This window comes from Kogia breviceps, chromosome 2, assembly GCF_026419965.1.
Source record: "Kogia breviceps isolate mKogBre1 chromosome 2, mKogBre1 haplotype 1, whole genome shotgun sequence".
NCBI classification, from domain to species: domain Eukaryota; kingdom Metazoa; phylum Chordata; class Mammalia; order Artiodactyla; family Physeteridae; genus Kogia; species Kogia breviceps.
Window position 1 is genome coordinate 199,273,237 of NC_081311.1, and position 27,228 is coordinate 199,300,464.

At 45.5% G+C, this 27,228-nt stretch overlaps 1 protein-coding gene across 2 annotated transcripts; it reads right to left on the minus strand.

Annotated features, from left to right (window-relative positions):
- Positions 1 to 356: 356 nt before the first annotated feature.
- Positions 357 to 26,861, minus strand: ILKAP (ILK associated serine/threonine phosphatase). Of its 2 annotated transcripts, XM_059051250.2 has the most exons (12): positions 26,692 to 26,861; positions 19,481 to 19,546; positions 18,956 to 19,012; positions 16,143 to 16,262; positions 14,568 to 14,694; positions 13,059 to 13,165; positions 12,565 to 12,658; positions 12,214 to 12,301; positions 10,728 to 10,849; positions 4,072 to 4,191; positions 884 to 965; positions 357 to 626 (listed from the first exon to the last, which is right to left on the minus strand). In XM_059051250.2, exons 1-12 carry the CDS (start codon positions 26,744 to 26,746, stop codon positions 486 to 488), a joined length of 1,179 nt encoding a protein of 392 aa, XP_058907233.1. In that variant the 5' UTR covers positions 26,747 to 26,861; the 3' UTR covers positions 357 to 485. The 2 variants fall into 2 exon arrangements, with proteins under 2 accessions (XP_058907233.1, XP_066883381.1); XM_067027280.1 differs by lacking the exon at positions 16,143 to 16,262 and having other exon boundaries at positions 26,692 to 26,840.
- Between the last annotated feature and the right edge of the window lie 367 nt (positions 26,862 to 27,228).

Genomic DNA, 27,228 nt, shown 5'->3' on the forward strand with positions numbered 1-27,228 from the left:
ATCACGCTGCGTAACGTTTTGTAACCTTATTTTTGTATAGAAAGCTGAAAGCAGCCAGAGCGCTCCAGCAGCCCTGGGCTCTGGTCGTGGCCTGTCCAATCCAGTCATTACCTCGATTTCCTCACTGTAAAACGCCACTTCCCCAACCAGTTATCACGAGGGTGAAACAGCACAGGAAAGGTGCGCACAAACTACAAAGCACTGCACGATGAGCAGCTTACCGTGGGCCGTTACCACTGGCCAACCCAAGGTGCCTATAATGGTTTTAACAAGGAGAGACCCAAAGCATATTCGAAAGCAAACACAACCTCTGAAAGGTCAAGAGTTGCTCAAAATGTAATAAGATAACTCAAAAGTCTAGAAAAAAAAAGGAACCTTTATTTACAACCATGGGAATCCCACAGGAGTACACGAAACACTAACGTGCACAACACACAAAATGAACACTGGAGTCCACAGCACGCCGCGCCCCGGCCCGCAGCACCTCAGCGCCCTATCCGCACCACCATCACGGTGACATTGTCCGCCGAGCCCCGCTGCACCGCCTTGTTGGCCAGCCTGTTGCAGGCGGCTTCGTAGCGGGCATCCATGGCGGGCTTCCCTTCTCGGCTCTGGATCTTCTCATCCTACCGGACAGGAAAGGGGCACTGGTGAGTGCGGATCCTGCACCCCACCACTCTCCCGAGACACCACTGCCACGAGAAGAACTGCTCCCCAGTTCCCATTGGGGCGGGCAGGACAAACTGACCGGTGAGTCCCCGGGCTGGAGCTCCCACTCCCAACTACAGGGAACACGGGGGAGGAAGGGGGCTTCGGGACTTCTCCTCTAAAGCCCAAGTGCAGCTGCAACGACTGGCACCCTCTCCCTTGTGAGACTTCTTACCTCAAGGCAGGACAAGATGAAGTTCACGGCTTCTTCTGGGGTAAAGACCTTGAAGAGGCCATCACAGGCCAGCAAAATAAATCTACAACACAGAGAAAAAATATAAATGGGTTTTAGCAGCAAACTTTATTAAATGGCCTGGCAGTGGAGGTAAAAATATTTGTCCAACTACTCAAAGGCTAAACATTTTTTAAAACCAATTTAACTTCTACGAGACAAAGGTTAAAACTACTTTAAAATATTTGTAGGTGAAATGTTATACATCAAAAGTGGGGGGCTTCCCTGGTGGCGCAGTGGTTGAGAGTCCACCTGCCCATGCAGGGGATACAGGTTCGTGCCCCGGTCCGGGAAGATCCCACGTGCCGCGGAGCGGTTGGGCCCGTGAGCCATGGATGCTGCGCCTGCGCGTCCGGAGCCTGTGCTCCGCAACAGGAGAGGCCACAGCGGTGAGAGGCCCGCATACCGCAAAAAAAACAACAACAAAAATTGGGACTACTCTCTGTTCCCCCAAAGTTATGGATTAACCCAAACCCACTTCTTAGACACACTCTAGGAAAATCACCGAATAAAATCCATCAGGTGTTATGATAAATACATTCTAAATTTCTATCACCACATGCCTCAAGCCATTTCCCAAACATGCTGCGTGGGCCAAAAGGTTCGGTTTTTTCTGTAAAATGGCTCTAGTAGCACTCAGTTGTCTTTAACTTCATTCGAAACAATTTTGTTAGATCGTTATGTGACAGCTGTCGTATCAGCGTACATTTAAAAAAAGACTTATCAAAATTGGTGAATTTTTGTATAGCCGTTTTAATATTGAAAATGGGAGAAAACAAGCAACATTTTCGGCATATTATGATTATTTCAAGAAAGGTAAAAACGCCACTGAAACGCACAAAAAGATGTGTGCAGTGTATGGAGAAGGTGCTGTGACTGATCGAACGTGTCAAAAGTGGTCTGTGAAGTTTCGTGCTGGAGATTTCTCGCCGGACGCTGCTCCACGGTCAGGTAGACCAGTTGAAGTAGACGGTGATCAAATCGAGACATTAATTGAGAACAATCAACGTTACACCACGCTGGAGAGAGCCGACACGCTCGAAATATCCAAACCAAGCGCTGAAAATCATCTGCACCAGCTTGGTTATGTTCATCGCTTTGATGTTTTGGTTCCATGTAAGTTAAGCAAAAAATACCTTCTTGACCGCATTTCCGCATGCGACCCTCTACTGAAACATAATGAAAACGTTCCGTTTTTAAAACAAATCGTGACGGGCGATGAAAAGCGGATACTGTACAATAATGTGGAACAGAAGAGATCGTGGGGCAAGTGAAATGAACCACCACCGACCACACCAAAGGCTGGTCTTCATCCAAAGAAGGTGATGTTGTGTATATGGTGGGATTGGAAGGGAGTCCTCTATCATGAGTTCCTTCTGGAAAACCAAACGATTAACTCCAACAAGTACTGCTCCCAATTAGACCAACTGAAAGCAGCACTCGACGAAAAGTGTCCAGAATTGGTCAAAAGAAAATGCATGATCTTTCATCAGGATAACACAAGACCGCATGTTTCTTTGATGACCAGGCAAAAGCTGTTACAGCTTGGCTGGGAAGTTCTGATTCATCCACCGTATTCACCACACATTGCACCTTCAGATTTCCATTTATTTCGGTCTTTACAAAATTCTCTCAATGGAAAACAATGTCAATTCCCTGGAGGATTGTAAAAGGCCCCTGGAACAGTTCTTTGCTTAAAAAGTTTTGGGAGGATGGGATTGTGAAGTTGCCTGAAAAATGGCAGAAGGTCGTGGAACAAAAGAGTGAATACGTTGTTCAATAAAGTTCTTGGTGAAAATGAAAAATGTGTCTTATTTTTACTTAGAAACCGAAGGCACTTTTTGGCCCACCCAATGAAACTGACAGTTTGTGGACTTAAGGAATGTTCTCAAGCACTCACTCCCCACATGAAGGGAGAACCACCTTCCACTTTCACCATCTGAGAACAGGACTACCTCCCTTTCAAAGCCCCCTCTAGACTTCCCAAGGAAAGTCTTTCTGAACAATGATGGATGAGACGAGACAGTTCTGGTTCTCCTAGGACAGTTTCCCCACAGATCTAACACCCTTCTCTCCTCATTTTAATACCCAGGTCCTGGTTTTCCTCTTTTGACTGGCCATTCATTCAACACCAGGCACATGGTTCATGCTTGGGACCTAGCAGGGCACAGGTCCAAGCAAGTGCCGGCCCCTTCCAATGAGGTGACAGACCCTGAGCAACTGGCCACACAAACACAGAACCATGATCCAAAGCAGAGGGAGCCCAAGCAGCACATAAACAGGGGGCCTGGTCTAATGTGGGGACAGACGAGACTCCCCTGAGGCATCATCTAGAAAACCAGAGTAGCTGGTGGAACCGTGTCCCAAGACGCTCGCTCAGCAGGCGGGGTGCCGGGGTAAGGCTCCTCCCTCGCACTGGCCTCCCCGGTCTCCTTCCACTGCTGCCTTAGTTCACCTCCCCCATCCCCACCTGCAGCAAGGGCCAGTGCATCAGTTCCTAACTGGCCTCTGGGCTCCATCCTACTCCAGCCTCCAACACTGACTTGCTGAGGGCTTCTGGCGCCAGGCATGGTGCCTCACCTTCAAGCAGCTCAGAATTAGGGGCTGGACAATTAAACAAGAGGTCTCTTTCTCAACCTAACTTGACTCTGCTTAAAAACCTCCCACGATTCTCCACCAATTGTGAGCTAAAATTCAAGCTCCTCAGCAAAGAATCTAGGGCCTTTAAAATCTGTCCCCAGGTACCCTGCCATCACTTTCCTGACTCCCTATTATGGCGTCTGCCTGGCCACATTTTCATCCTGTCCCTTGTGTGTGTCCGCTCTGCCAGAAAGCCCTTCTCTTTTGTCCAGCAAGGATGTCTCTCTCCCCCCACGGCCAAAGTCTCCCAGAGCACCCCATACTCTGAATGAAGACACACTAGACTGGAACTGCCCATTCACAGGAGCTCCCCCGGCAGACTGTGGACCCCACGAGAGCAGAAACGGTATTTTATTCATCCCCGCACCTCTAGGGCCTAGCACAGTGCCTGAGACATGGCTGCCCGCCCCAGGTTCACTACACAAACTGGAAGAAATCAGAAGAGAAACAAAACCATGTGTGTGCACACCTGTGCCTCTGGGAGGTTTTACCTGTCGTTGGGGGTCAGCTGGCAGCGTCTGATATCTGGCACAGAAGTGACCCCACAGCGCTTGTACTGACCATCCCCAATGGAGCGGGACACCTCCAGCACACCCAGGACACGCCCGTCCCTAAAATGAGGGGAAAAGCAAATTCAGATTCCATCTGACAGATCACGGGTCACAGTACTCAGAATCTGATCTTAAAAGCAGAAAAATGGGATAGAGTAAAAGATGTAACCTGTGGAATCCACGTCTCTTAGCCTCTAATACATAGCAACGTCTGAGCATTTTTGTGCTGAGTCTTCTTTGTTCTAGATCGTTCACACTCCTGCGGCCCCTGGCTCCTCAGCCCAACAGCACGCCGATGGGGACAGCGCCCCCTCTAGTTGGCATATGGCAGCGCTGGGCCTAATCCATTGATTTGCCCACAGCCCAGGCTCAAACTTGACTGGATGGGGACCTGGCTTTGTTTTTATCTTAAAGTTTCTCAAGTGATTCAACCATGTCACCCGAGTTAAGAATAGCTGGAACAGAGGGATATTTTGCATTTCACTCTAATCAGATTCGGAAAATACCTGAAAGTGACCATTCCCAGATTTGGAAGCAAGTTTTCTTAACACTGGGTATGAATATGATTTAATATGACTTAAATATAAATGGCAGTGTTCTGCACTGCATTATACTTCCACCCATTCTATTTTTAGATGAGGTACAGGGAGGGAGATGGGAAGGTGACCTATACGAAGACTCCATATTGGAAGACAGAGTTCTGGCAGCAGCAAAAACAGTCCCTAGCCTGACACTCCCAAGGACGATTCTGGCGGTGTACTTGCTGTGTGACCTCGGGCAGCTGCAAACTCCCAAGCGTCTAGACCCTCATGTGTAAAACCAGAACCCAGGCTCGACAAGGTGCGTCAGAGCACTCAGGCAACAGCAAAGCTGTGCGTGGAGGTGTACTGTCACCACAGGGCTCCCCAACAATGGAACACGCTCTGGAGATGCTGTGGGACGGACACACGTGGCCAGAAGCTGCTCGCCTGGGTCTGGGCTGCTGTCTCAGAGTCAGAGTCCAGCCTGGCTCCTGGCCCTTCACTGTGCCCACAAAGCCGCCCTCACCCTCCCAGTGGTCGCAGCTGAATCACCAGCAGCGAAGACTTCTGCCAGTGTCTGTGAAGAGCTGAGCCGTCTGCTCAAGTACAAATAGTAAAACGAGCAGCAAGAGGGGCCGAGGTGCACAGGGACCGAGCTGAAGAGTGAAGTGGAGCGGGGTGTGCGATCCCTCAGCCTCAAGAGCACCTTCGAGGAAGCAGCTCAAAGCACAAGCAGCGCGAGAAGCCAACAAAGCGCTTCTTCAGGACCAAGGGACTGGGTGCCTGGTACACACCCAACCCCACCCCCAAGTCATAAACCCGGCTTGTTTCAATGAGATGGTGCGCAATGGCAGGTCCCAAAGCCCCAGTTACTACCAGCACGACTCGGTACAGAAAACGTGGAACAATTCCTGAGTCTGATGAGAAAAATGTGTGTGCCACAACACAGAAGCTGCCATTTCCATTCCTGTTTACTGAGCCAAGTTCTACACAGTGGAAATCTTACACTCACTCAACGACTGGAGTGACAGGAGAAAGCAAGAACGGACAGAATCGCAGGCTCGGGAAAAGCCACTTACACTTCAGGGATGGACGCTGCAAGCTGGCTGTCACTCTGCCTGCACTCAGTGCGACAGGCTATCTGAGACGTGCATGTGCAGAAGCCAGTCAGCTCCGGAGGCCAGTGCCAACGCTAAGGCTGTGCCTCACAAGAGCACAAAGCCACACCACCTGCCCTTCGTGGTGACAACTGGAACAGGACCCACCCGACGAGGCCTGTCGGAACCAGCCACGTGGACGTGTGGGCTCGCACTTCCCGGCCTGCTCCAGTCCTCCTCGGCAGAGCTCCTCCACACGCACCCGACTCGCGGCCAGCTTCCTAAACGCACAATACGAAGCTGTGTGCTGGTTCTCCCTCAACAAACGGCTGAAAATCCACTCTCCTCCCGCTACCCTCAGAGTTCTCCCCCAAGACCACCACGCTGAGGAGGGAGCGGGTTTTGAGGTCCGCACTCGCGACCCGTGTGCCTTCCCTCGGTACCAGCCGCCCACAGCCTGGCCTCCCGCCCTCAAGCAGCTTTTGCTCCGTGCTGCTTTCTTCCTCATCTCCTCCCATCTGCCCAGCAATCAGAGAACTGCTGTCCTATTGCTGGGAAAGTCGTTCAACAGAGTCCCCTGATCGTAGCTCTTTTTGCTGCCATTTTCTGTTCCGGTTCTCCCTTCACAATCGGAGCGGGAGGCATCGAGACAGCTAACCTGGCTGTGAGGACAGGCCAGACCCTGCTCGGACTCCAGCACCTCTGGCAGGTGAGCAAATGCAGGGACTCAGTGGTCTTGACAGGCTCACCAAGCTACGGCTGGGAGGTGGAAGCTCCATCTTCTTCTGACCACCCCAAGATTGTAGATGCCAAGATCCGGTGTATTAACACGATGGGCGCTACAGAGAGGACTGCAGGTATGATTCCAGAACTGTTTCTTTTTGCCATCAGAGTACTTGTGCTGTACCAGCACAAGTACTGCGAATCTGACACTACATGCTACATGTGCAAGCTTCCCTTCAGCTGTTCATTTGCCTTCCTTGCAAAATAAACACAAAACTGTCTTCACCTTCTCCGAGGAAGTCACCTGAAGGAGTGTAATACGCTGCTGCATACAGTATACTACCTTCAGTGTAAGCAAGTAGGAAAATAAAAATACATACATGGATTTGCTTATTTTTGTAAAAAGAAACACTGGAAAGAATCAGGAAATAGGGGTGAAGGGAACAGAGACGAAAACATGTCTAACTGTGCTTTTAATTTAATTTAGACAATTAACCATGTAAATGTGGGGGGGGTTTCATTTTTAAAATTGTGGTAAAAATACATGTAACATAAAATTTACCATCTTAACTACTTTTAAACGTACAGTTGAGTGACATTAAGTCCATTCACGTTGTTGTGCAACCATCACCACAATCCATCTCCAAAAACCTTCCCATCTTCCCAAACTGAACTCCGTGGCCATTAAACATCGACTCCCCCTCCCCCTCCCCGGACAACTCCCACCCTACTTTCTGTCCTGGTGACGATTCTGACCACTCAGAGACCTCATATAAGTGAAACCATACAGCAGTCACTCTTCTGTGACTAGCTTATTCCACTTAGCAAAATGTCCTCAAGGTTCATCCATGCGACAGGATTCCCTTCCTTGTTAAGGCTGAATAGTATTTCCATTGTTTGGAGAAACCGTATTTTGTTCATCACTTCATCTATGGATGGACATTTGGGTTGCTTCCACATTTTGGTTCTTGTGAAAAATGCTGCTATGAACATGGGTGCGCGTCTATCTCTTCAAATCCACTGCTTTGAATTTTTGGGGGGTATATACCCAGAAGTGGAACTGCTAGATCATATATGGTAGATCTATTTATTTTTTATTTTTAAATTTATTTTTTTTATTGAAGTACAGTTGATTTACAATGTTGTGATGGTAGATCTATTTTTAATTTGTGAGGAACTGCCAAACTATTTTCCACAGCAGATGCACCATTTTACATTCCCACCAGCAGGAAAAGCCCTGAAGTTGAAAGCAACATGAAACTAATGATCATAATAACCAGACTGTAACAAAACCGCAGTGAAAATAAGTATTCCATGTTTACACACAGTACTCCGTATATCCTCAGTGAAGCACAGACTAAGGATAAGAGAACCACAAGGAACTCCAATTCATTAATAGTAATACTGTTGATACTATGATTTCCAAGCTCTTTTGGCAAATAAATATACTAATGTTGTTACGAACCAAGATTTTTAGCATAAAAGAAGACACTACAACTACTGAATCAAAGAAGTTAAGAGAAAGCCCTGTAAGTGTCCAATCTGAATGAGAAATAGCAATCTAAGCTCACAGCCTAAAGAGAAGAGAGAGAGAGAGAGAGAGAGAGAGAGAGAGAGAGAGAGAGAGAGAGAGAGAGAGTGTGTGTGTGTGTGTGTGTGTGTGTGTCCCCGTGTGTCCGTGTGTCCTGGCTCTGTCCTTGTGTGTGTGTGTGTGTGTGTGTGTGTGTGTGTGTGTGTGTCCTGGCTCTGTCCTAGAACAGATGCAGAACTGATGACGCTGCAGTTGCAGTTGAACAAGCATCCCCAGCACATGGAGCTCAGTTTTAAGACAAAGGCGGAAGTGTCTGAAGCTCCCTCCCACTGGCCGACAGATGAGGCCATGTGAACAGCAAGAGCACCCTACCTCTACAGCTGGAAGCAACGCCTGGAATACATAAAGCCACCTGTGGTGACTCACGGAGCAAGGAAAAGGGGATGGAGAGAAGCAGAGAAGGGAAGTTTGCACAACTGTGGGTGGCTCTCACTCTGCAGATGGTGATTGAAGAATTCAACATTTACCCTGCTTTCAGGGAGAAACTACGGTTCATCCCCTATTGACATCCCCTACTGACGAAGGAAAGCCTTTCTTTATAGGATGCCTGCCAATGCACGTAGAAGGAAGCGCAGAAGTAGATGATCATCTTTGCCATCCCTGTGAAATAAATGATTCATGTAAGGATCACTAAGGGATGCTAAAACCGTCAGCTGAAAGGCTGGTGGGCCACAATGTATTGAAGTCTATCTCCCCAAATCATGGGCTGATTACATGGAAACACGTCCTTTCACTCTGGAGCCATCTGTTGTCACCACATGGTAGCCAGCATGGGATCAGTATCACACCAGTGACCTTACACGGCTACTGAAGTGAGGGACTATCAAACGTACATAGCATCCTCCATCAAATATTTTTGCTGAAAATGTTTAATCTGAATTTAAAGAAGCCTTTAGACCTAACTTCTAGTTTACAAGAAATACACACAAGCAACTTAAACGATACCATGAAAAAACAGCACTGGTGACCCTATACAAGTGCTGCCTAGTGATGATCCAAGCCTAGTACAAGTGGAGACGATTCTACATGGAAAGATGAGTCCAAGGTAGATGCTAACACTGACCAGACCTTGGTTTCAAACAGAGACACTCTGGGGACAACTGGGGAAATATGAGTACAGACGGGATACTAGATAACCTAATACAACCTAAGGAATTATTATTTTCTTAGGTGTTACGTCTGCAACTAACTTTTAAATAGTTCAGCCAAACACACACATGAAGAGACAAAGCAAAATGGCAAAATGTTAACTACTGAATCTAGGTGGTAGATATTGAAATGTTTACTCTTTTAAAATTTTTTCTGCATGTTTGAAAATTTTAATAATAAAAGGGGGAGGGGGTGGAGGAAAAGAAAAAGCATGCCAACTCTGGCCTCAGGCAGGAGATGGGCCACAGCCTGGCCCTGCTGCTCAGGAACAGAAAGCCCCTGCTGTCTCTGAGCCTCCCACCCCGCTTCTCTAAATTGAGGGACTCACCCTAAGCCCACGCTGTTCTTAGTAAGTAGGGACTGGGAAACAGGAAGTAAATGCAATGCAGCTAATCTTACTTTCAGCCATAGGACTGCCAATGTCAAAATCTTTTCAAGGAGTTCAGGCAAAAGCAGAATTTTAAAGTTATAATAAAGGGCAGAAAAGGTGATGTTGACACTAACACTGGGGTCACATTCTCAGGCATTAACTTCCACAGCAGTCATGGGGGAGAAGTCAGGCACAGAGCAGTGGCCAAGGTCTGAACCCAGCCTACAATTCCGTCGATGCTCCTGTAGACAGCCACAACCAAGACCCAAATCACCTTTTACTAACCCAGGAGTTTTTTTAACCAACCCTAAGAATTCTAACTGCTCTCCAGAGACCTCCTTACACCCCTGGCTAGAAACAGCCTGAAGCAATAACAAAAACTGCCCCAAATAAACAAGAGAAGAGAAACTACACATCCAAGGACAAATAACTGCACTCTTACACTGATATATTACTTCTCCCTTATCTCCAACAGGAGACAAAATCCTCACGGGGTCAAACTGTAAGATGAACCAGAAAACATGTCTGATCAAATTCATAATGCAATGTCCTTAAAGTATAATTCTCCTAAAGTGCAGAAAGGACTTAAGGCCTCCTGTAACTACCTGGGAGATGGCAGATGATAAGCCAGAGCCTGCACACACTCTTCAAAGGTGTGAAGAGAGATGAAATGGAATTGCCCCGGACGCAGTCAGGTCTGGGCTAGATAAGTTGTTCCACAGGAAGACCAGAGGGGATCAGCACACGCTACTGTCTTACATTTACTGTCTTAACCACTTTAGATTTTCTCTCTGGAGAATTTGCCGAAAACTGTAGCTTACCGGGTTGTGACAAACGACAGCTTTTATGAGAGTTACCAGGACCAGAGACAATGCTGCAAACAGTGAACTTGAATTGAGACAGGTCTCCTCCTTTTGCAAACGTAGGGAAGCATGTTTCTTGCATACATTTTTTACTCCCACTTGGACACAGGTGAAATCCTACAACACTTGTTCACCTACTTAGACTTCACCAGGTTAGACCTCAGACAGAGTCTCATTACGCTGAAGGCTGCATGACACAGAACGTTCCACCCTCAGAGGTCTCAAGGCTGCTTTTAATTAAGTGAACCCTCCTTCCCGGAGTTCCCATCACTCCCTGGTTACCTGACATTCCCTCCAGCCTTCTGTATTCTCATTCGTTCTTCATACTGGGTTGGATTATGCTCCTTGCTGAGGCTTAAGGCTGCATGTTTTTGACTCTCCTCATTGTAACGACACAGGATTGCCTGGGAATATGGAGAGTACAATGGCTGTGAAATTTAATGAGCCCAGCACCTAAAGTTGACAGCTGAAGAGAAAGGAGTTTCAGATTCAGCCTCCTGCTGCTCAGTTCAGTGGATTGAGCATCAAAAGTACAAGTAGCAAAGTGGTGTCACACAAAAAATTCAGGGAGAGAAGCCCCGGGCTTGGGTGTCAACTCTGACGCAGACTCTGCTGGATGACCACAGCTCACTGCTCACCCTCACTAAGCCATTATCTTCTCATCTGTGACGTAAAAGGGAGGACCTAACAAGTAGCAAGGCCCCTTTAGGCATTACCATTCCAAGAGTTTACACTGGCAAAGACGAGGGCAGTTTGGCGGGCTGACCAAGTACCTCTCGGTGGGTTCCCGCCACCATGTTTACTGTGTGGTAACTTCCGGACAAACCTCTTATTCTACAGAGGAGGAGGCCTGAGGCCCAGGGGGTAAGCATCGTGCCTAGAGTCAGAAAGCAAGGCCAGGACTCAAACTTGGGCCTGACTCCAAAGTCTCTCTTTTTTTTGGCCAATTTTACTCATGTTGTTTTTTTAAGTCCTTTGATCTAAACACCTACGTACAAGAGACAGTCCACTAGATAGATCCACCAAAGGATCACCAGAATATAAACTCCACTGGGGCAGGGCTCTCATCAGTGATGCTCACAGCTCCTAGTGCTACATATTTATAAATCACCCTAAAAGCAACAGGGGTGGGGAGCAGCTATTTCCACATCTGAAGATGCTATTAAGAGTGGGAAGGTCACTTTGTCCAGTGACTGCTGAACAAGCATGGCGAATGGCTGAAAAGCAAGCGGCAATGGAGGTGAACATCCACTCCTGGCAGGGGAGGTAGGAGGGACTGCAGAGACCCTGCAGAGCACCGCCCTCCAGCTCTGAGTCATTCCCCACGACTGGGACTGGGACACAGGATGTCACCAGTGGGAAATCATCGGGTTTCTCCCTCAGCCATGTGTACTGGGCTCAACGGATATATGTCACATCATCTAGCACTTTCTAGCTACAGCTTTTGAGTTATTCATTCATTACGGCCTGAGGTCAGAGAAATGAATATGAATATTTAAGGTACTTGCAGGCCAATTAAATTCCAACTCACAGCTCTGTATCTGACAAACAGGGTATAAGCCTTCCCAGAGAACAAACAGCCTCAAGCTTAGCTGCTGTTCCCTGACTCAGAACTTAAACTCTGCAGCAGAACCCCCTGCAGCAACCCCACAAGAAGAAAGATTCCAACCCAGCCATCATCACTGTAATCTTATTCAGCAAGAGCTTCTACAGCTCTTCCCCCATATGACATGCTATTATCTAAGTGGGTGGCTCCAGAGTCACATACCCGACTATCTCCAAGGTTGGCAATATAAAGAATGTTGTCTACAGCCAGAACACAGGTAGCAGTGGACCCATCTTTCCAGGCAGGCTTCCTGGGGGGAAACACATCAGACATACAGTTACCACCAACATGCTAGCACTTTGAGACTAATTTCCAGAGTTGAATGGGAAGTGTCTTATACTTTTAAAATGGATGGTTTCTTTGATATGTGCTTTTTTCTGTTCCAGATTTCGTTAAGTTGTAAGAGATTACTTGGTGCTAGGAACTTTTCAGACAGTGAGCATTAGTGGAATGCGTTTAGGAGAACAACACGCGCACTCTACTCACATGTCTTCATGTGGTTATTACACTTACTGGCTTGAAGCTTGCTTCAGGAATTCTTCATCAGTATGCTTGAAAGTGTCCAAGAGGCATCTTTTCACGGTTTTCTCTACACTGATTACATCTCCTATTACAGAAGGAACAAAAGAAAACAAACTCTTAAGGGGGGAAGATTATCCTCCCGCCACTGTCATTTTGTTTCTGTATTACGACCAAGAACAACCTGTACTTCCTCACCTTTAAGTGCCATCTGCATTTGGTTTTAGTAGTCTCCCAAACACAAAGGCAAGACACTCACTTGTACCCAAAGACATTCCGCAAGAGGGGCCAATCACTCAGAGACAAGAGAAGTTCCATACTAGGCACACCTGCACGGCCACTGCACCTGCTCACCTCGGAGCCGCCTCCTCTCAGCCCTGCTCTCTTAGAGTCACCAAGGACTCTTTGCTAAAGCCAGTGACGTGTCACTGATCAGCACAAACAGCCAACACCAGATGAACGTGAGCCGATTTAGCTCTCAGTCTCACCTTTAGGAAATTTCCTGATTAAGTTCTGATGCAAATTCTGTGCAGCAAATTTTGAGGCTCGAATTCCTCCATGTCCATCGAAAACAGCAAAATATGAAACCCGGGTACTGGAACAATGAACTGAGAGTCAGATAGATTCTCACGGCAAAGACTACTCCTCTCCAGAAAAGCTGTTAACTCTCAGGCAGTGAACATTAACATTACCTGAGACAAACACTTAAGTAACTTCCGTGACATTTTTAAATTAAGAATTAAAAACTCACACTTGTTTTTAAAAATCAAAATTAACCCTGATTTTTCACTAAACTAAAATTCAGAACTTTTTTCTATTTAAAGCAGATTTAGTTTCAAACACTAACACACAGATAAACGGTTACTGACCCAAGATGGTCAAAAATATCTGTAAGAGTTATAGCTGATTCACTTTGTTGTATAGCAGAAACTAACACAATATTGTAAAGCAATTATACTCCAATAAAGATATTTTAAAAAACTATTTTAAAAAAATCTGAGAGAGAGAATAGGTAATTTCAGAATTCTTGCTCAAACTTTGACCAATGTAGAATTCTTAAAGCCTATCTTACTAGTCTTATTCCTATTCCCCTTTCAAGTTTTGCCAAAAAACGTAAATAGAATAAATGTCATTAAAAAACTGTTTCAAGAAGGACAGAACAAAAATGCCTATGAGAAATGATATTTATTCTGCAGAGCTGCTCTTTTTTCAAACATTTTTGGAATTCCTTTTCAATTTGGGACATCACAAGCCATGAAAAAATAAACTTCATGTGCTTGATAACTCAGAATCTTACAGTGTAGTATTTGCTAGTTATGGCTTAGTGTTCCTCAATTAAATCTATCCTGAAAATATCTGCCCCTGTGGGGCTCTCCAGAAGCCCCTTTCCTGGGTTTAAAGGCAACTCCAAAGCATATTCCTGCTCTTGGTGAGCCATGGCTTTTCCTCCATGCCTTTTCCTTCATTTTAGTTTGTACAACTGCAGGAATCTTTCACTGTCTTCTTCTTGGTGCCATCTCTGCTTTTTTGTTCTCTTTCTGGGCCCTCACTATATGTACTAGCTCTCCCTGATCTCCATTCACCTCTGTAATTAGCAGCTTCTATCTCTATCTCCTGGGTCAAAGAATAAGAATACTATCTGCCAGAACCTCTTCAGATACTGGTGGAAAGCAGCACACCCCAAGACCCAAAATAGGGAGTCATTTCCCAATTAGCAGGGTTTCTCAAGTTCAGCAGGACAATTGTTGTAGGGCTAACCTGTGCACTACAGGATAACATCCTGGCCTCCACTCACCAGATGCCAGTGGTACATCCCCCACTGTGACAACCAAAAATGTCCCTGGGGGGCAAAACCAACCCCAGCTGAGAACTACTGATGTTGTACCAAGCAGCTCAAGAAAAATGTCTTTCAAATAAATACAAACTGGATACAGTCCAAAGTTCCCATCAGAACAGAGACTTTTATGCCATCAGGCTGCTGGAGCACAGACACTCACATGAGGGAGGGGGGGGGCCTACACTCCTCGGTGATGTCATTCAGGATGACATGGGCGTCCTGCATCTCCTCCCGCTCGCCCTTCCGCTCAGCCACATAGCCTTTCAAACCAAAGATCACTGAAGAGCCTAAGAAAAAGAGAACAAAAAGCCAATACAAAACTGTGCCCTTCTCTCCAGAAGCCCTACTCCCAGAGCAAATGAGAGGGAACTATGGCTGTTCTACTCAGCAATGCCCTAATGCTGCAAACAAATAAGCTATACCCCTCAAGGCATCTCCCGGGCTGCAAGTCTGTTACAAGATTCAGACCACTGTTGGACAGGGCCGGTCTCTGCAAGGCTGAGCAGTGGAAAGGAGACAGCAGACGACAGCAAGTTAGTACAGAATGGCTCCTCTTGAGAGGGCATTAAGTCAAAGCACCAGAGCAAGGAATGTGCTGTCATCCCACAGAAGTGGGATTTGAACTGGCGCAAGGAATTCTGTGCAAATCTAGTCTGTCAATAATTTAATAAGGACAGAAAAATTCCTAGTTTAGAGGAATGCAAGCAAGTAGAGTTTATCCCTAATGCCCTGTTGGATACACTGGAAATATATATTTCCATGGTTGAGGCTGGAAGAATTTGAACAAATGGTTAAGCTCAGCTGCTTTTACTTTAACTGATGAGGAAGGAAAGGAAAAAGGAGTTCACTGGAGGTGCAGAAATTTCTCTTTAATGGCTGGTTTAAGCTTTTTCTGACACCTAGAGCCATAGAAGTGATAGAATGAGAGCTTTCTGAAGAGCAGCTGGTGGCAGGCACAGTGCTCTCCAGGCTCAAGGCAGTGACAAGCCAAGTTGAGCGCACGTCTTCACAGCAGAGGCGGAGCAGGTCCTCTCACACCTCCACGTGCAACCTACAGCTTCTGCCTTGAGATCACTTATGGCACAAGACAAAGTGGCCAGTGCAATAAGTGAAAATCCACAGTTTTTCTCTTTAGCTGATACTTTTCATTTCTTCCCCACTCATTGTGACATGTTACAAAGCTGACTACAAATTTCAATTGCTTTTTCCAGCCTCGGGCTGTCTCTTGGGACCTGCCTACTGAGCTATGCACAGAATTCCAAGTGCTAACCAACAGGCTGGGGACAAGATCAGGCGGCCAGAGAGAAACTGGGGGGCCAAGAAGCTAAACACTCACTGCCGAAGGCTAACTAAGAACTACCTGTGGTTTTTAACCCTTGAAGGACAAATGCAGGTTTCCTATCTGACCAAAGGTAACAGATGTACATGGAGGGCAGAGAGAAAAGGGAAGCAAAAGTAAACTTGGAAATCCATTTGCAAATAAGAAACCCTATCCACTTCTTAAATACAGACATAAAAAGGAAGTATTGGGTTGGCCAAAAAGGTCACTCAGTTAATGAATACACTGTTCAATGAAATTCTTGGTGAAAATGAAAAATGTCTTTTATTTTTACTTAAAACCGAACGAACCTTTTGGCCAATCCAATATTATCGTCGGAAAGCTGAGCTTGTTTTTTGCTCTGGGTTGTTTTACAATATGAAGTCTAATACATTTGTTTTCAAACTGTCTGAAAACCTTTACAAACTTTCTTTTCCACAAGCTCTTCACTGCCATTCTTCTCTTCTTCAGAGGTTTTTCTCTTAGCTCCTTTCCCTTCATTCTTTACCACCTGGGGTATCGAAGTGTCAAGAGAACCTGGAAATATAAAGTCAAAGCCAGACAGAAACACAGCTGTAGACGGTAAGAGTCCCTAGCACACCAGGCTCCCTCCCAGCCCAGAGACAAAAGACATTTGAGAGAGGCCTGGCAGAGAGAGAGGCACAGCAGTCATGGTTATGACTTTGAGGAGTGGGGCAGTGCCTGGGCACCCACGGTGGGAGACCACAAATTAAGATCCAGGCCCTGCTCAGACTGGCATAAGAGGACATGCAAGAGAGGCTTCTCAGTGGTAAAAATACACATTCATATCTTGGGACTATGGCACATACATGATGTTTTACATCCACAAGCCCTTACTTATAAATAAGTTTCCAAAATCTGCAAAGTGAAATGTCCTGAACCAGTTCAAAAAAGTAACAAGTGCCAAAAAAGGCTTAAAATAAACATCAGGCTTTAAGAACTGTATGCATCCTGAAAGGCAAAATAGGACTGCTGAAGCCATTCCCACTTGCAATGGGACGAATTTGTATTCAAAGCCAGAGCTAAGAGCACCTGAAGTGTGTATGCATTTTGCAACAACAGAAGTCTAGTTCCAAATCTCAGTTCTGCCACTTCCAAGGGGTGTGCCCTTAAGGCAAGTTACTTAACCTTCCAGCCTCAGTTTCTTCACCCGTAACAGGGCAAATACTGTCCTCTCAGGGGGTTGTTTGAAAACTGCTGGGGAGAAGGTATGTAAAGCATTCATCACAGTGCCTGGTCCATCAAGTATCCAATAAATGGCCCTAAGTATTCTCTGCATTTAGGTATAAAAGCATGCAACCATTTATTATTCACTCAACTATTCTTTGCCAGACATTTCTGAGTACTGAGAAAAAAAAAGGAAAGAAATGTCTCTGCCCTCAAGAAGGGTCAATTACTTGCAAAGGACAGATTTCTGCAACACTATAACACACACATCCCACCCCACATAGAAGGCAAATTAACTGGGACAATGTCACGGATTTCCCAATGGTCTCTTCATTAGCCTCCTGTCACTTACTGTTTGTGTTCCAGTTTTCCCAATGTGTATGTAAAAGAATCTTCCTTTCTTTTAAATTGAAAAACAGAGAAATTTTTTAAACTGTTATTGACTTCTAAGTGAATCACATTGTCATCAGTGAATGTGGTCTACGTATGAAGATGATTCTTTACTGGGACTTACTTTATGGCCTAGAATGCAGTCAATTTTTGTAAATGTCTCTTGCCTGCTTGAGAAGAAAAATATGTCTTCTCAAGAAAGCCTAAATACTGGATACAAGATTGGATTCTATATCCAAAAAAAATCAAGCTTGTTAACAATGGTGTTGACGTCTTCTAAGTTGTCACTAGTTTATTGCCTTTTGCCCTGTGGATAACTAAGACATAACTATGCTGAATCTTCCTTTTTTAAATTAAATCTGTTAAGAGCCCTAGCTGTACACGTTAACTTTCATTTTAACTAAGTGCACTGTCTTTACTGGGAAGGTTTTAGGGTAAATTGTATGAGAATGCTGTAATTTTTTGGTATGGATACACGGACTGAAAACCTGAGACTTCTTATGTAAGATGATTGTGATACTTTTTCTAAATACAGGAATGATACCTAATTTAATCCATACTTTCTAGACTAATTCCAATGAATTTATGGTAAAGAATTAATAAAACAAAAAATATACTTGAAAAGCAGCAAGTGTTCTATTTGACAACATAAGGAAGGTTTTTTACACTAAAGGATAACTGCACATGAAAAAGGACAGCCTGCATCCCCACTGTCCCCCACCATTGCCCTACCTTCCCCCACCCTTTGGGGGAATTCCATGTGAGAAATTCTCAGTTAGTGGAATAATACATTCGTCACATATGACAACCTAGAAGAATCGGCTCTGTTTTCCCCTTCTGTGTAATTGGGACATAAAAGGAAAAGTTAAACATTTACAGGAACAGGTAGAGCCAATGTTAATAGGCTTGACAAAAATGAAATCAAATCAATAAAAAGAATCTTGAGAACATAAAAGGACTGACTGGAAAATAATTAACTAAGGTCTTGAATTTCAAGATTTCAAATTCCTTCACATGGTCTGTACCAGTCAGTAAAGCAGTGTCATTCTGACTTCATTTTCTTAAAATCAAAATTCTTTTTAATGTTAAGTGGCATAAAACAGATGACTTATTTATCAGGAATACTGAAAATATTTTAACTGTACTTCTTATATTCAGACACTTCTGCTGGATACATTTGGGTCTGTCAGGAATATAACATGGCAAAACCAGAATGACAGACAGATTTTCTTTTAAACGTTAATAACAAAGACCAAAGTAAATTATTGGACTCTCACTTCTTAAAAGTCAGTTGCAAGAGGTTAAACCCCAAGAAGTAAAAGATAAAATCACCAAAAAGTGATGTAGCATTTAAGTGTCTTTTTGCTCCTACCTAATGGTATCTATTTAGGTTTTTTTTTTTTTTTTTGCTGGAACTTAGTTCCCCAACCAGGGATCAAACCTTGGCCCCAGCAGTGAAAGCACTGAGTCCTAACCACTGGACTGCCAAGAAATTCCCAGTATCTATTTAGTTTTAATAAACCTTATGTTGTATTATGATTTAATGTCACCCTAAGGCTTGTTACAAGCTATAAATAAATAAATTTTATGTAAGGGTAAAATACTACATATTACTTCCATCAGCACGTTGGACATTTTTCCCTACCACTTACCTGAATCACCACTGCTGGCTGGCGGGAGATCATCAAAAAGCAAAGGTCCCCCCGATCCTGAAACACAGCAGAACACTGAGTGAGCCCACAAAACCAGGAGGAGGCTTAAGTTTCAGAATCCATCCCACCAGGACACCTACACAGGTCATTGAAATAAACTCAAAACTCTTGTGTCAATCCAGTGGCAACTCATACTGTGCTAAATAATGTCTTGAACCTATTTTAAAGTCCTATCATTTCAAAGGAAACAAAAAAATCTGTCTTAAAGAGTTAAATCTTATTCCAGCTAGTATATTAAACACTCAAATGAACCAGAGACAACTGCTCAACACTTTTATGCAGTTTCTCAGGGCTAGCGACTAGCGGATTTTTCTGCCTTACCTGATGCCATGGATTCAAAACTTAAGACAGTCCAACACCTAAAACATCTGTGTGTTGAAAATGGGGGAAAGGGAAAAAGATTGAGACAACTACAATCCCAGGATGACATGTTGACACACACCTGGGAGAGCCTGAAGACTGTACCTGAGTCAGTACTGCTGGCCGGAGGGAGATCATCAAAGAGCAGAGATCCTTTCTGAGCTTCTTTCCCTAGAACACGAAACACCTGCTTAGAGAGCATTTGGTCGTTGGCCAGATGGGATTCAAAGGGGGAGATCTTTAAGTTTGCCATTAAATTCAAATCTTCTCCCCCCTGCTGGACAAAGCTTATTTTTTAAAAATATTTTCTTGACAGCCATTTAATACAGACATTTGTTTCCAAAAGTTACAGTCAACATATACTACAAGCAATGAAAGGTGACCCAACAGGTGTTTTAAGGGCTATTGGGTGTTTTGAGGGAAACAAGTATTTTGGGGGGATAATTTCACTATTGAACAAATATTTTAAAATCTTTCTTTAAAAGTGAATCCTGGGAAGAAAAAACTGAGTCTAGAGCAAAACAATAATTCTATCTTGGTACCTCAATACAGAACTTCAGAGATACAGGGACTCTTCAAAGATCTACAGGTCTTAAAAATCCTATTTCAGTACCATTCTGAATTAACCACCAGGGAGAATCTTAAACACATGGAGCACAGAGATGGTGAGAGGCCTGAGGGAAGCCAATCTGCCTTAATCTGGCATCACCAGCACAGTGCCCAATTCAATAAATATCTACGAAGAAAATGAGGGATTTCAGATACTCCAAGGTAAACTCAGGAGAAAGCCAGGAAACCTTCTATCTAAAAACCTAAAGATTTACCTACCAAAAGTACTTATCTGAAATGTTTTATACTCAATTATCCCTTTCCACATAAAATTTAACTATTATTCCTTCTCCAGCTTTCCCCAATATTTCTATTGAAGGAAGCTATGAAATACATGAACTGGCCCACAGGAACGTGGGGGAAACAGAGGGCTAAAGATGAAGGTGTGGACATCCACGTCCTATGAAGTTCAACACACTGATCTTTTTCCTCTGAGTTCAAGTACAGAAATGTACTCATTTAAAAACCAATTCAACGTGTATGCTCCAAAAGTTTCATGCATATTGTCTTTTTGCCTAGAAATGAGCTGGGTATCAATTTTACTTTTTGAAAAAAGTAAAAATTTTAATTAAAATTCATAAACTCCAAGAAAGGAAATTTCTTCAGGAGTCTTTAGGTCAGAAGTACATTAAATACCTGGTTAATTCCTAATTTAACAAAAAATAACTCTTCCGCTTTATACCCCTAATGCAAATGGGAAATGTCTACTTCATAAATTAATTTTTATCCCTTAGGATTACCCTAAAGACATTAAGTAATTACAAATACTTTCATTTTTCTCACAAGTGACATAAAGACTCTGTGGGAAGTATCCAAAAAACAGCATTAGGAGGACACTAAAAGGCATTTAGGATAACCATTTACTCACCGTATGAATCCTCCTACAAGAATTGCTAATATTCTAGCAAGCCACTTCCAAGGGAAACTCAAACTGTATTGGTCTAAGCATCAACATGCCCATTCTAACAGACTCAAAACTGAATAGGGGGGCTTCCCTGGTAGCGCAGTGGTTGAGAATCTGCCTGCCAATGCAGGGGACACGGGTTCGAGCCCTGGTCTGGGAAGATCCCACATGCCGCGGAGCAACTAGACCCGTGAGCCACAACTACTGAGCCTGTGCGTCTGGAGCCTGTGCTCCACAACAAGAAAGGCCACGATAGTGAGAGGCCCGCGCACCGCGATGAAGAGTGGCTCCCGCTCGCCGCAACTAGCGAAAGCCCTCGCACAGAAACGAAGACCCAACACAGCAAATAATTAATTAATTATTTTTTTTAAAAAAAAAAACCTTAATAGGATGACCCAGAACAATCACACTGGATTCAGCGGGGCCAGAGCACCAGGCAACTTGGGAGATGGGGACATTATAGAGAGGAGGCCAACCTGAAGACAACCAACCCTTCCACTTACGCAGGGTCCGATTTTAATTTTTGAATTAAATGGTTAGGGTTAGGGTTAGGGTCTTTCCAAATCCAATGTCCAATGGGGCAAAGTCCTCTTTTACCCAGGTATTAATACATTTTCGGTCCTGGCAAGCATTCCTCATAATAGAGTTTCCAGCTTAGCACTAGCCTGGCCTCTCTCCTTTGGTGACAACTCAGTCTACGTCAGTTCCCCAAACCTACCACCAGCCCCAGAGAAGGTCTTATCTTCCCACGCTGAATAGAATGAGCCTCTCCTCTCCTCTGTCACTCTGGAATACTGTGAGTGGTATTTCAATTAAACACAATGAGATCTTCTCATATTTTGTTTGCCACAACTGAAAATGGCTTATATAAATGATAATTAACATTCGCTGCCTGCCAGGAACTATTCTAGTGCTCTACATATTTTAATGGATTTAATCCTTACAATAATCTTATGAGGTGGGTACTATTATTACTGTAACTTACTGATAAGGAAACTGAGGCACTTAGGTTAAATAACTGTCCAAGAGAGAGCCAGTGAGGTGTGGAGATCCAAACCCAGGCAGCCTGCTTTCCCAGCCCATGCTCTTGGAGAGGTGCTACACTGCCCCTACCCCATCATGTTCTAGGAACTTCACAAAGCTCATCTCATTTAACCCTTACACAACCCCATAAAGAGAATCCTGAGGCTCTGTAAGATCTCTGGAACACCTTTTTGCATCATCAAAAGGGTCAGAGTTAGAATAGGTTGCATCTGGATTCTTCAACAACAATCTGTAGGTCACAGATGCTCTAAAGGGAACTTCTGGTTAGCCAGAACCTTACATTCTGTTATGGATAAATAGTAATTCAAAGTATTTGGGGCTGCAATCATTGGACCAAGTGTGACCTTGACCCTAAACTTTGGAAGAGGCCCCTGAGTTCTAAATATAAGAACTCTCATAAAGAAAGAAACAAGACAGAAAACAAGTTTTTCACTACAGTTAATCTTATCTAAGTTGTTGTGTTTCTTTGTTTTTTTTTGTTTTTAAGTTACCTACATTCTGAAGCTAACTAAGTCTCCTGAAAGTTACATACTATGCTGAGAAAAATATTCTTGGGCTGATTATATTCAGATTAGCTATAAGTTGCTACGTACAGTAAAGCCACAACAAGCTTTTAAATATTTTGCCTAAATTGCTTATACCTGGATTTTCTTTTCAACTACAAATGGTACACAGTTGACCTCCTCATCCGAGGATGTGGAACCTGTGGATATGGAGGGCCATTGTACTAGGCCATTTTATTGATATATAAGGGACTTGAGCATCCTCGGATTTTGGTATCCTAAGGGGATCCTGGAACCAATCCCTCACAGATACTGAGGGACTACTGTACATGTTTTCCAAATACCACAGACGTGTTAGAAAAGGGCCCTGCCTCCCCACCACTGTAACAGTTTAGTGTATACTTTCCATTATCCTTTATGCTCATGAACTTCTGTATGTGCATTTTAATTTTTAAAAGGTAGAAGTGTACTATATACAACACTCTACGTATATCATTATTCACGTAAGCCATCACACTGGGTCTGACGATTCCTTTCAACAGCCGCCCACTATTCTCTATGGGAAGCACTGCCTCTCACCTGGTCTGGTTCCCTTACTGATGGCCATGCAGCATGATTCTGGTTTCTTACATGACAAATAATGCCACAATAAACAACCCTAGGCTTATATTCTTATCTTATCTGCTAACTGCTGGGCAAAGGGTAAATAAATAAATCTGACAAATAAATATAATAAATCAACAGATCAATAAATAAATTTGTTCCAAAAAAAGTTGTGGTAACTTTCACCCCCAACACACTTTATGAGAATGTCCATTTCTCCACATCCTCGTTACCATCTTGCCAAGTTTTCAATCTGATGGGTGAAAAATATGGCACATCAGTGATTTGCGATTCCTTTCCAGTGACGGAGGAAGCTGAGCATCTGGTTGATGGGTCATTTGCATTTCTTCCTCTATCAACTGTCAGGTTACATCCTTTGACCATTTTTCTAACGGGTCATCTCTTTTTTTTTATTAATTTATCTGCGCCTTTCCCCTACTAGGGATAGTAACCTTCAGTAATGTGCACCACAACTACTTTCTCTCAGTCTGTCTTTTGCCTTTGTGCTATTTTGCCTGCAGAAACTTTTTATTTTTACATAGCTAAATCCATTCTAATTTTTATGACTTGAGTTCTTTCTTATTAACCCTGAAGTTTTACAATTAGTCCAAGTTTTTTCTAATATTGTAGCCTTTATTTTATATTTAGATCTCCAATTTTCTAAAAGGAAATATTTTGAAGATGGCCTGCCAAGCAAATATTTATTTAGTCCCTGACAGCTGACCATCGGCTTTAAAGTGTACTAGTGTAGTGAAAGAACCACCCTATAAAACTGAAACCAGGTTACTACCCAAACAACTTTAAACCAGGACACCTTTAACTTGTTTGGACTGCCAAATTTAAGCTGTCAACCTTTAAAGACATCAAGTCAGCACTTTTATGAATATGATGTACCAGAGAAATTCCATTTCTATCTGATAATAACAAACATACTTCCTTTTTTAGGTAAGCTATGTATACCGTATATAAAACACTTGATTTCACTCAGCAGTCAAAACATGTTAGGAGCTGGGATGAAAACTCCTAATTTAGCACAAAATCTGAAAACATTTAAATGCGTTCTTTCCACATTTCTCTTCAGACCATAAAAATTAAGAGGCTTGGGGTAGGAACATTAGATGTGATGTTTAAAACAAAAATCAAAGAACTAAATAAAATACACTTGATGCGATCTGAGGAATGTGATACTTCCTCCCTTTGGACACTTAGTGTTTTCACAAAATCCATTTAAGAGTGCATTTTTTTCCCCTTTTGAATAGCTGTGAAAGTTAACTCATAAGAGCAGCATCTACTAGGCACTAGCATCTACTAAGCGCAGACCTCGTGCTCTACCTATGCTAAATACTGTACACACAGCACAGGAGGAGGCAACACTCATGTCTCCCAGAAGCAGGAACAGCCACAGAAGACAGCACGACCAGAGGTAGGATCAGAAACCACACAGTCTGATAACATGTCTGGAATAACTCTTTGTGGGGACTGCGGGAAGTGCCTAGGTCTTTTATTGTTCCCTAAATCAGCTCAGAAATTGGTGGCACCTGCACATCCTTTGTGAGGGTCATGATGGTGCGATTTAGCCTCATCTCTCCATCCACTTCATGAAACCAACTTTATCTTCCTTTCATTCACTCTATGTTCAATTTTGTCAATCAATATGATCAATTTTTTGGAAACAAAAAGTATGTCATTTTGAATTAAGTTTTCAAAAATCAAAGCATTTCCACGAAACTGTGAAATCAGATTCTGTTACGTTCAAATGACTTTTTTAACGGGTTAAGACTCATCTGGTTGGTCTGAACTAAATGCCTGTCAAGATAGCCACTCACTTTAGTACTTATCCCTCTCAGCCTTCTGTCAGCTACAAATCCAGAAAGCATGCCTTCTTTGTTTTTCAGGCTATTTAAAAACATACACTCAGCCAAGCAGGACCTGTGACAGTGTCACTGCCCTCCCCTGCAGGGAGCAGGGAGCAGTTCACGAATTCACGCTTCAGGCAAGGGGGCGTTTTAACTTCACGCAGCACCCCTGCCATCCTGTCATCTCAGCCAGGGCTGGATATGCCCTCCCAAGCACCAACCTGTACAAGTCGTCAAGTTTTGTATCATTTCAAGGGTCCCTCTGCGATTCAAGAAAATGACAGGCCCACAGGCACATCTGCGAATTCAAACGCTGCCCCAAACACATTCAGACAGAGGTTATACTCCATCAACAGAGTAAGAAAGAGTGCATACACAAGCCAGAGTTTTCACCCACACCTAGAACAATCCAGAAAACAAATCTAAGAAACAATCCACACGATGAACGTTTGGTAGGGAAAAGTCATGGCACCGTTACTGGGAATAATGGCCCGACAAAGACTGGCCGGCCTGGTGGTCCACGTGTGACAAGCCAGAATCCAGGCCCCACGGAGGGCGCAACAACCCCTTCAATGGGGGCTTTTTAGGGCCCCACGTCACAGCAGCCCTCCACGATGGTACGCCCAGGCCAACTAGAGAACGAAACGTCCCCCAAAGAGCACACCGTCCCCTTGCCTAGAGTCTGCAAATCCCAACTCTACCCATCTTCCGAGACCAGATTCCAGCACCACCTCCCTCCCCACTCTCTGTCCACCGACTACAAACGTCGCTCCTCTGGACACTGAGCGTTTCCCACAGGCATTAACCTTAGCCGTGCTCAATTTTAATCACTCGCATGCAGAATCAGGCTCCTGGAAAGCAAAGGCAGGGCGTCGGTCACTTCCCCCACTACAACGGGAGTTCCCAAACCAGGCTCTCCAGACCCGCGCCGGGCGGTCCCAAACCGCCCGCGGATCCCCTACCGCGGACGCGGGCCCCCCGCCGGCTCTCAGACTGAGACCCCACGCTGAGGCGAGCCTGGAGTCTGAATGCGTCTTCAGAGTTTTCCATGGTTTCTGCCACCAAGCTGGGCTCGCAAAGAAAGCCCTAAGCCACAGCACCTAGCTGCGTAGCTCGCCCGTGAAAACACTCACAGGTCTTGCCAACCTCAACCTGGCGCGGCCGTCACCCGCTGGACACACAGGACCAACCGTGCGGTCCCCGCGCTGCTGCCTCCAAGAAGGACCTGGCACAGTGGCTGAGGTCGGGGGCCGGCAGGGGAGCGGGCTAACGCCCTCCACTCTGGGGAGAGCGGGCACTTCCCGGGGCCCCGGAAAGAACAAAAAGTACCATGAATCGTTAGATCCGACGAGACAAGCAGAGAGAAGGAGTTCTCTCTTCTGGGCCTCACAACCACAAGGACTGAGTCGGCGACCACTTCTATCTCCGGGATAGAGATGAAAAACAAAGCCGAAAAAAACGCAGAACTGGGAGCGCGCCCGCAACGACGCGGCCCACACGGCGAGCTGTTCGGACGCAGGCCGGCGGACCCGCTGCGCGGCTCCCGTGAGGGGACGGCGGCGGCGGTGCGCGGGCCGCGGCGGCCACACGTGTGGGCCGCACACAAAGGTCCCCGAGCCGCGGTCCCCTCCTCCTGCGCAGCGAACATGGCGGAGACCGCGAGCTCTCCGCGCCGGTGCAGGCCGCGCTCGCCCTCCCGCGTCCCCGCCGCCGCCTCAGGCGCCGCGGCCTCTAGGCCGCCGCCCGCACGCCCGCCCACCCTCCTTCTTCTCACCGGCCGGGCGGCCACCCGCTTACCCGCAGCCGGGCGCGGCGAGCGCTCGGGCTCCGGCAGGTCCCCGAACAGGTCCATGGCGGAGGCTGGGAGGCGGCGGCGGCAACGGCGGCGGCGGCGGCAGACGCGCAGCCCGCGAGCGGCGGCGGGCTCCACACCCTGCAGCTGAGGCGGAGGCGGAGGCGGCGGCGGCGGAGGCGGTGGCGGCGGCAGCGGCTGGGCGGTGGCGGCCCGGGAGCCGTCAATCACCCGAAGGCGGGCCCAGAACGCCACCAATCGGCGCGCGGCGTGGTCCGGCCGCCCCAGCGGCCTGTGCGCGGGCGGGGCGGGCCGGGGCGGGGCGGCGGTGCGCACGCGCACAGGTCTACTCCCCGCCGGCTGCGCGAGCGGGTACCTGGACCGGCAGGGTTGACGTGCCGCGGACGGTGCCATGTTTCTCTCGGATCCCCGTCCCGGGCCCCTCCAGCTCTCCCTGGGCACGGGCGTCCGATTCGAAGAAGGCCCTTCCAGACAGACATGTCTGAGCTCGAGGGCAGCTGTAGGGAGCCCTGGTGGCCCGG